The sequence below is a fragment of the Sinocyclocheilus grahami genome, unplaced genomic scaffold, assembly GCF_001515645.1.
Source record: "Sinocyclocheilus grahami isolate Dianchi unplaced genomic scaffold, SAMN03320097.WGS_v1.1 scaffold1928.1, whole genome shotgun sequence".
NCBI classification, from domain to species: domain Eukaryota; kingdom Metazoa; phylum Chordata; class Actinopteri; order Cypriniformes; family Cyprinidae; genus Sinocyclocheilus; species Sinocyclocheilus grahami.
In genome coordinates, this window is record NW_015507107.1 from 94,566 (window position 1) to 105,431 (window position 10,866).

General features: G+C 38.7%; 1 protein-coding gene across 1 annotated transcript in view; it reads right to left on the reverse strand.

The window, feature by feature from the left end:
* Nucleotides 1–10,495, reverse strand: part of LOC107573386 (parapinopsin-like) — a 75,007-nt gene extending 64,512 nt beyond the window's left edge. Inside the window, exons 1-2 of the mRNA XM_016259822.1 lie at nucleotides 10,123–10,495; nucleotides 4,050–4,378 (exon numbers count right to left, since the gene is read on the reverse strand). Coding sequence (XP_016115308.1) covers nucleotides 4,050–4,378; nucleotides 10,123–10,495 — 702 coding nt within the window. The remainder of the gene's footprint in view (nucleotides 1–4,049; nucleotides 4,379–10,122) is intronic.
* Nucleotides 10,496–10,866: the final 371 nt, after the last annotated feature.

The window sequence follows — 10,866 nt, forward strand, 5'->3', positions numbered from 1 at the left end:
GTTATCTCCCTCCACTCTGAAGGTATATGTGGCGGCCTTAGCTGCTTACCACGCCCTTCTGGGTGGTCAATCATTGGGAAGACACCCACTTGTCACTCGTTTCCTCTGTGGCACCCTGAGGCTGAGGCCAGTACAGCGCACTAAGGTGCCCTCATGGGACCTGGCTGTGGTTCTGGAGGGCTTATGCAATGCCCCCTTTGAACCCATAGAAGAAGTTCCAGTCAAGTTTCTCACCCTCAATAGTATTTTACTCATCGCTATTTCCTCACTTAAAAGGGATCTTCAGGCACTTTCTATTTCGGGTAAAGGAATGCCCTAACCGTGCCTGGAGTTTGAGGGTCGGGTACGTCCCTAAGGTGCCCACTTCTTCGCCAGGGCCCATAGTACATCAGGCATTCTGTCCTCCGCCGTCCCAGGAACTAGGCCAAGAAAGGCTTAATCTGCTCTGTCCAGTTTGAGCACTGGATGCTTACGCACACAGAGCTGCCCCGTGGCATAAGGCAGATCAGCTGTTTGTTTGCTTTGGTCTGCCAAAGAAAGAATTTCCAGCAACCAAGCAGACTATGAGTAGGTGGGTGGTCGAAGCCATCTCACTAGCCTACGAGTCCTCTGACCTCCCGTCACCTATGGGGGTCAGAGCGCACTTGACCAGGATTATGGCGGCCTCCAAGGCTTTAAACTTGGGTGTGGCCTTGCAGGACATTTGTGTTGCGGCGGGCTGGTCCTCTCCGCACACTTTTGTCAGCTTCTATAACCTAGACCTGGCATCTACCCCAGGGTCCCAAGTTCTCACTTTGTGATGTGCTCAAGAGATACACACACAGGCAGGGACTTGGTAGTATGGCGCAGTGGGTATTCTCGTTCCCAAAGCATTTCTCGACGCAGCTCGAGTTCCTGAAGGGGAACGTCTCCAGGTTACGTATGTAACCATGGTTCCCTGAGGGAACGAGACACTGCGTCACTTTGCCATACTCCCTGCAACAGTGCAGGCGCTACTTCATCGAAGCTAACTTGCGCTCTGCCGGATGCGCTTTTATACTTCCTGGTTGCTCACATCACCCCGCTCGTGATGTCTCACTGCTCCATTGGATTGATTTTACACGTGCTTCAGTACACGGTCACGCAGGGGCGTTCCCAAAGCGTTTATCGACGCATCATCTTGTTCCCTCGGGGAACCATGGTTACATACGTGACCTGGAGACATTTTCCATCTTTAATTGAAAACAGTGTCATGTAAACAACCCAGCTTCAGCGTCATCCTTCAGCTTCAACTCTAGGAGTGCAGCTTCATCCTGTTCCAACACACCTGCCTGGATGTTTCTAGTAAACTGGAAGACATTGATTAGCTGGTTCTGATGTGTTTTATTGAGGGTGGTGCTAAACTATTCTATCTCACAGGATTCTGTTTTACACCACTGATTTTTTTTTTTTTAAATGTCATAACTTTTAAGGGGTGTCTTCATTACTAACATTTTATATCTCAGCTGTCAGTTTGTGATTGTATTATCTTTCTTCATGCATGCTGAAAACAGTGACTGCAGTATGTTAGAATAGGTTGTTTCATTAATCTTGCCAGCAGTTAAAAATACATCTGTTACATTATTATGCTTTCCTCTGTGGGTCAGTGGTCAGCACACACAATTTGCACTTCATTTCTCATCTTTTATCCAAGCACTCTCCATTCCAGTGAAATAAAATGCAACCAAATATGAAGCCATTACTGATATACAATACATCAAAAGACAAGCATTGACATGCATTATTCAGTTAAAAAAATTGTCAAACAGTATTCGAAATTGAAAGCTTTCACACAAAGTAAACGCAAATACACTCCTTTGAGGTGATTATCCTCTGAGATGGGCCAGCAATATTCCAATTTCCAGGCTGAAATAATAAAATAACTTGTGTGAAACAATGAAACCACTATATAAAGAACCAAATGATATTCACATTGTCATTTAAAGAAAATCTTCCCATCTGCTGCAGTTCTCAAATGTCTTTTTTCATTTGGTATATTTGTACTGGTCCATGTTTAGTTAAGACATGTGACAACCAAAGCGATTTGATGAATTGTTAAATCCATTTTTTTCTTTGCAAAAAAGAACCTACAGTTATCTAGCCACATTAGAAGACTTGGAATATAGTGCATGCCATATGGACCATTCAGAGGTGTAAAGAGTACCTGAAAACCATATTTGAGTAAAGGTACAGATACTTTACAGTGTAAATTACTCCACTACAAGCTACAAGTCAACAATTGCTGAACAACTTGAATAAAAGTCTTAGAGTATGTGATTTTAACAGTACTTAAATATTTGACTTATACTAAATATAGGCACAAAGAGGCATGCCAGTGAAAAATTGTAACATTGTGGAGAAGCTGGGGAAAACAGTCAGAGGCATTTAAGGGGTCATATGATGCTTTTTTAAATATCATTATTTTGTGTATTTGGTGTAACAGAATATGTTGACATGCTTTAATGTTCAAAAAACACATTATTTTGGGGGCTAACAAACTTAACAAGATAACAAGACACACCTGGGGAGACTAATCATGGGGCACTAATGAACAAACGGACTACAAACTGACTACAAACACCCAAGACACACCTGGGGTGACTAATCATGGGGCACCAATGAACAAACGGACTACAAACTGACTACAAACACCACGGAAGACAGGAAGTGACATAAAAGTCTAAGACAATGCACAGAGAACATGTAACAAAAACAAGAAAGAGTTGATTTGTGAAGAGAGCAATCATGTTCCTTTTCTAATATCAAAATAAAACTGAACAGCTCAAAATTGAAAAAACAAACAAAAACAATATCCTTCAAAAAGTTCTCTTCAGTATAACGGATAAATAAAATAATTTTACGTAAAATTAAAACGTCAAAGCCTTCTTGCACTGGATGTGCTGGTTACGGCCTCATTGCCAGCTTCAGTCATGTCCTCATCTCATATATAAAGAGCCCGGTCTCATAAAAATACATATAAATAGTATGCCAAATAAAAACAGAAAATCGTGGTATTGATACGCAAAAATTGACTTTGGCGTGCATATGATACGCACATGTTTGGCGTGCATATAATACATAATTTGTTGGTGTGCATATGATACACAGTTTTCGCATACATATGATATGCATTTACCCCACAACCCTAATCCTACCCATTGCGTATCCTATGCATGCCAAAGTCAATTTCTGCATATAAACAGTACGTCAAATCAAAACATAAACTTGTGCTATTGATTCACACTTTCACGAGATCGGGTTGTATATTAAACACCTATGATTCATAACTACTCGCATTCTCGTAAAGTAGCCTTGTTGACAAGTTTGGCTAAGAGCAAAATGCACAAGATATAATACTTTCAGTGCCCTGTAGTTGGCAATATCACTTTTGTAGCCGAAAAAACTGCTGCAGAAAAAGCTAGGTGCCATGCAAAATGTAATGTGTAATTGCAACCCTCACTACAAATGTAGTGGAGTAAAGAGTACAGATGCTTATTCAAAAATGTAGTGAAGTAGAGAGTAAAAGTTACTAATATCTTTGAACTGCAGAGTATCCAAAAAGATACTCAAGTACAGTAATTAATTACATTTACTCAAATACTTTATACCCCTGGCCCTGGGACCATTTTATGGTGTTCACTTATTTTTTTGGTTTTGGAGCTTGGATGTAAAAACAGATGTGTAAAGACTCTCCAATACTCTACTTTTGTATTCTACTAAATATACATGTTCGAAACAGCATGAAGGGTGAATGAAAAATAAGAGACTTTCATTTTGGGGTCAACTTTTCCTTTAGAGATGCTGGCTGGCAACTAGAACTATAAAGTTTTTGAGATCCCCTACCAGCACTGTGCCCTTGAACAAGGAACATAACCCCAGGATGCTCCCTGCAGCGAATGGACTATAAGCAGCTGCTAAATAGCAGATATCCTAACCTTAATCAAATACTGAACTACCAAGGGCACATGCTAACTTTTTAGTTGAAAAACTGATTTCAGATAACTAATGACAGTGCACAGAGTTTCACTCACCTGTTTAATGGCATGCAGCAGCTTTCCATAGCAGAAGACAATGACCAGGAAGGGGACAATCAGGCAAAAAATAAAGAGGCAAATGATGTAAGAGATGTTATTGGCTGTCTTGGTTGTCCAGTCTACAGAGCAGGTGGTCCCAGGGCCTTCTGGGCCATAGCGGCTCCAACCAAACAGAGGGGGCAGAGTCCAGATTAAAGAGTAGACCCAGGACATCACCACCCCACCGGCCACCTTCCTATAGTTGGTGGCATCAGCCTCCGTGGAGCCCATCATTGTACAGTAGCGTTCGTATGATAGCACGGCCAGAGAGATAAGTGACACAATGCCTGCAGAAAAGATTAAGACATTTTTCAATAATGTTATAATATGATTTAAGTTTAAATAGTCAAATGTGTCATTCCATTACGAAAAGACTGCTCACATGGAGTTCAGTAATGCGTATTTTTTAAACAGGCATAGAAAAGTCATTCAGAAGGGCAGCACTCATGTCCTATTAATTCAAGACTGGCATTGACTGATAAACAGCAGCTCTGATGCACTTTTGCAGAGTTCAGTTGAGTTGCCTGAGATGTAAGCCTTTGATTCTGCCATACTCTTTATTTGTTTTGCAGTTTTAGGTGCAAGTGATCTACAAGTGGGCTCTTAAAGCTAAAGTGTGTAATTTATGTACCACTTGCCTTGTCTTCTATCTTCCATTGACTCTATAAACAGCAGAATGTTTTGATAGCTCCACAGAGGCAAAGTGTTTATGTCAAGGAAGTAAATTCAAATATCTGAGATTCAGTTTATACCTCGTATTGAATTTCTATTATCAGTGAAGTGGACAGAAGTAGTATATAATTTGAACCTTGAAGCCTAGGACTGGCCTGTCAAAAGTCTAAAATTCCATAATATCTTGTGCCATTTTTCCATTTTCCTTCATTAATCAGTTTAATGGACAAGAATGTGTACATAACTAATGCATTGTATTTTGAAATCAGATTATGTAAATCTTAAATCTTTACATTTTAATACATTTTAACTAGCAAAGATCCTATACAATTAATGAAGTAATCTATGTGCACATCTGTTAGTGTCGAACACTTTAATTTCTAAGTCCATCAACCCAGACCAAAGATACTTTGATGTCTTCATAACAATTAAAGGGGTCATACGATGTGATTTCAAGTTTTCCTTTCTCTTTGGAGTGTTACAAGCTGATTGTGCATAGATAAGATCCCTGAAGTTGCAAAGACTAAAGTCTCAAAACCAAAGAGATATTCTTTATCAAAGTTAAGACTCTGCCACGCCCCCCTAAAACGGCTTGTTCTAACACGCCCCCACATATCTACCTCACTATGTGGAAATATTAGCATAATGCCGCCCAAATGTGCACGCAAAGAAAGAAGGCGTGGTTTCAGTAACCGCAGTTAGTGTTGATGCAGTCATGTCAGGGAGACGCTGTGTGTTTCTAGGCGAAAGCAAAAGCACTTTATTTGGCCTTCCGAACGTAGATGCATTTAGGATTCTTTAAGATGACTTACAACAGAACAGCAATGCATTTTATGGACGACCGTTTCGTGAACCTAGGAGAGGAGGTAATTCTGACTTTGCTATGACAATCTGGCGCCTCTGAATCAGCTACTGTTTTGTTATTAGTTTAAGTATTTGCAATTGACTGTTCAAATGTGGAGTTTTGCGCATCGTGTGTGTGTGCGCGAGCGAGCGAGAGCGCGAGAGAGAGAGCGAGCGAGAGCGAGAGCGTGAGAGAGAGCCAGAGAGAGAGAGAGCGAGAGAGAGAGAGAGAGAGTGGGGGTCACATCACAAACACATACCAGCTTCATCACTGTGTCGGTCACGCGACTCTGTTCCCCTTTTTTTTAAAAAAGCATCATATGAACGCTTTAAATCTCAGTGGCTTGTTCATTATTTTTCAGCATCAATTCCCCCACAATACCACCATTAATTCTTATGAGTATTAGGGGAGGCCAACATTCAGACCTGTGGACACTGAGTTCAGCTGACTGTGTGATGGTTTGATAGGGAGGGCGTATGACATATATTGAAGTATATGAAGGGCATGACCGCAATGAAGCTCCCCCGAAATCGAATCCTTCTACAGCCCGATTGCTGATCCATTAACTAAACCACTAGACCATGCCACATATACCAAATATACCCAGCTTTGAGAATCTAGGAAAGCATCTTGGTCTTTAGGTCTCTAGATGCTAGCATGGTTATTTGACACCTTAAGGGGATAGTTCACCCAAATATTTAAGTTCTGTCCTAATACACTCCAGGCCCGGCTCTAGAATCAAATCACTGAGAGTGCTTTTTAAATTAGTGAGGGTGCTCTAACCTAAATATATATATATGCTATGGTGCAAAGAGCACTATAATAATCATCGTTCATCGTGATCTCACATAGTTACGTTATAATCAATGAAGTTCTCTACACTGCACAATGAATCTCTTACCTACATTTTGTTGACACTTTGTTATAATGAGATGATTACTGCTGAACACAACACCTGCACAAAAACTCCAGCGATTCTAGTGGTGAGTGGATTCTAACGTAAATGCCTGATTGCAAGTCTGATTGGCTGTTGGGTTCATGAAATCAACAGATATGTCTGTGATTGGCTACACTGGTCAATGTTCTTCTGTGAAACGTTCTTCTTTTTGTTCTTCTGTGAAATATTAAAGATGTTTTGAACATTCAAGTTTGTATGCATATAATGAAAGTCAGTGATGCCCAAAACAACATTGGTCCCCACTGTCAATGGGGAAAAAAGAAAGAAAAACATATTACAAATCTTAAACAACTTTTATTAACATATTATAAACATCTTTTTACAAAAAAATGCATATATGTATACACACACACATGATTGATTGGTACAATACATGTGTAATGTATTACTTTTTATATTACTATTGTAATATTTATCATGCTCAGCAACCACAGCATTATTAACCATATTAATAACACATTTAATACACATTAATTTAATTTCTTCGAAGTTAAGGAGAGATGTAACTCACATTTTGATGCACTACAAGGTCAGACTTTTTAAAGTGTTCCTCTGGGATCAGTGCTCAAGAACACAGCCCTGTAGTATGAAATTACTTTTTGATTACTTTCTTCAAATTGAATCCAGATGAAACCAACAGTCATAAACATTTTATGAGACATGAGGCCTTTTTTGCTTATTTTAATGGTAAATTTTCCACATAACATCTCAGAGGAGATTAATCAGATATAGTAAATATCTGAAAAACTGCATAAGATCTCAAGCCATACTGAGGTGGATTCAAAATCTAATATTCTGTCTATGTTAAGCTGCCAAGAGGTGATTTTCCCAAAAACAAAGCAATCAAATGTGATTTGTCTTGCTCTGCTGCATTCACTGGCAGCCTTGCGATGTAAAAAAAAAGCATTCTCTGCTCAAAAGAGACTTACTGGAGAATATAACTATAGAGATCCTTCTCTAGACAAACTGTAAAACAAAGCAGTCTGAGGTTCTAGCATTGTTAGGCTATCTCTATCTGATCTGATCAAATTAAAAATAAATAAATAAATAAATAAAATACACACAAAAAAACCACAGAACAAATAAGATTTTAAATTTAAAAACAAAACCTACACGGTTTACTGCTAAACTTATTTATAGGGCATTGATATTTATAGGGCTTTTACATTTGAAATAATTAACCCTGGGTCAGTCTATACCCCAGGTAAATGGAATCCTGGGTTATCTTGCTTCATGTTTCATACTGCTTATACTTTACCCAGGGTTAAAAGTTAATCTTGGGTATTCATAAACTGATGTTTTACACTGTGCATTGCTAAACCCCAGGTTAATGTTCTTATTTGCATATTTGCAGTGTCACTGTCATTGATTTGACGAACGCAGCGCGCAATGTGCCAAATCATACACTCTTAAAAATAAAGGTGCTTAAAAGGTTCTTCACAGCGATGCCATAGAAGAACCATTTTTGGTTCCACAAAGAACCATTCAGTCAAAGGTTCTTTAAAGAACCATCTTTTTCTTACCTTTTTATAATATTGTGTGACACAGAAAGGTTCTTCAGATGTTAAAGGTTCTTTATGTAACTATTTAGACAAAAAAGGTTCCTCTATAGCATCGTGAAGCACCTTTATTTTTAAGAGTGTATGAATTGTGATGCAATACTATTCGTACCCTCTTAAGTCTAAAATATCATAAAAGAACACAAATAATTTCACAAGTCATGCAGACAGACGCTTTTGGCAATAGTTACTATGACAAATACTAAGTGGATTGATAGTAGTGGATTGATGTATGTGGCTGCATGTTGATGACATTACTATAAGTGTTCCTGATAAAATGACAGATCATTTCTTTAAAAGCAAATATACATCTTCAACATCAATGTGTTATTATCTTCACAATTGTATGTCCTTCTAATTGAATTAATGTTTATGAGTTCTGGAAACACAGTGGTGACTGGTGTGATTCGAAGTGATAAATTACTCTAAGACACTATGCAGTTCTGAAAATTAAAAGAGAAATGTATATCTCTCGATTACAACCTCACTTTCTAACCAAAAAGGTATTTTGCATCATTAAACTCACAGAGGTGCTGATAATTATCAAACCCAAAGGCTGAGGTGAGCCTGACATGCTATGGTCTGCTGATAGGTCAGTGTGAATGTCTCAGATTTGGTCACATAGACAATGAAAGGATAAGAGAATATTTTAACCAATGCTCATCATTTCTTTGTTTGACACTCTGCTTTTCTAGCATTTTTATTTTTCCTTATACATCTGTCTTCATCAGACTCAAGTCCTTAATGGCATCTCTCTTTCTCAGCTAATATTCCATGTACACATCAATTAACTGTCTAATATCTCATTATATATATCTTCTCAAATGAAAATCATTGAAACAGCAAGTTAACACACAAATTTGTAACTATGCCAAGTAAATGACCCAAAACAGTATTTTATTTCCTGTAAGTTTTGAATTCATGCATCACTAAAACAACAAAGTAATATGCTAGTCAAATTACATCAATTAAACATGGTGAGAGGAACATCATGAAATCTTTGAATTGTGAAAACATCAAATGCTTCATGTCTCATTTCAGTTCATTTGTGATAAAGTTAGGCAAACCTTGAAAAACCTGGAAATCTTCTATCCAAGTGGTGTTTCAATCACTGAGCTATTGACTGAGAATCACATCATTTGAAGGTACTAAATTTACTTGGGCATGAAATTTGCTGCCTCCAGCAAGAACCTTCAGACTCATCTGCAGTTATAAGCTGCAATTCTGTCAGTGTGAAACCGATGTGGACTGTGTCTTTGTTTGTTTTTGTTTGATTGTTCGTTTCCTGGATGTAAAAAACTATTCAAAACTGCATTTCTATGCCATTCATTAAAACATTAAGAGCTTAAACACAACTGTGCAATGACTAGCCAAACATGTTTTCACTTTTCTGAATTAAAGTCATGATATTTAGATAAGTCAAAATAATTTAGATTTGGACATACTTGACAAATTAAATGTTTATACTATAGGTGCTGGTATACACTTTTATTATTATATTATTTGTTTTAGTTTTTAAATATTACTAATAATTGAAAAACGTTTTGGCACTAATTCAAAGCCACTGAATGTTACAATTTTGGCAGAAAACTGTTTTTTTATATATATTTATACACAGTTTTTAAAAGTGTATGAAACTAGCATGAATAGAAAGATGACATTTTTAAGAACTTGGCACTTGTCTTTTAAACTAGAGTTCAAAAAGCATCTCAGATGTGGTTTATTTTATATTATGCACAAGCTGCTGCAGCACAAAGATGCCATATAAGTTTAGTTATCGCTACACGTTAAGCTAAGCTTGCAAATTAAGACACAACTGGATACTTCAGGTACTTGTGATTAATAGGGGTTTTGATCATTTGAATGATTCATTCCAGTTGAAAACAAATTCAAACTAGTCTTTAGGCTACTGCATACAAAAACATAAAAACTGATTAACTGAATAACGCATAGCCTACTGCAGGTGTAGAAAGACAGTTCATTCTGCAAAACACTCACCTAAAAACGAGTTGGCAAAGCCGTACCACACACATCCAGTGTCGCCGATGAGCCATCGCCCTTGAGTGCTCGCCGCGAAGCTGAACGGCGTGCCCAACACGCAAACCAGGAGATCACTCAAGCAAATATTCACCAACAAAAAGTTGATGGGGGACCGCAGAATTTTGTAGCGGCAGAAGAGCACGAGAACCAGAAGGTTGTTGAGGAATCCGAAAGTGCCGATGAAGCCCAAGGTCACCGCCACGAGCAGGTGGCCGGTGGGACTGAGGTTGCGATAGGAGGAGGACGCCTCCAAATGTTCCTCCACTGCACTGAGGCACAGCGCGCTGTTCGCCCTCCTGCAACTGATCGCACTCAAGTTGGACGCAATCATCGCAATCCGTTCTGAGGACACATTGAACAAAAGTCACTGCATTGTTTTCTTGGGGAAAGCAAAACATTTAATGTGCTGTGGCGTTTTGACAACAGACTGCGATCCATAGAGATGATAGTTAGGCTATTTGCAGTAGAGTTTAAGTGTTGGATGATATGCACGACGATTTTTTTTTCAATTGCTGAACTTTGTTGCTCGGTTCATCGGTTCAAAAGTGGGAATAAAGTTTGGCGTCCCTTTGCTCCACCGTGTGGTGATTACAATCCTCATATGCGCTGGAACTGTACTGTGTTGATGTTAGCGTACCTCCTTCTCAGCTGACGTCTAAGTCCGTCTGCTCTACTGAGGATTACTGGGCGCAACATCTAGGT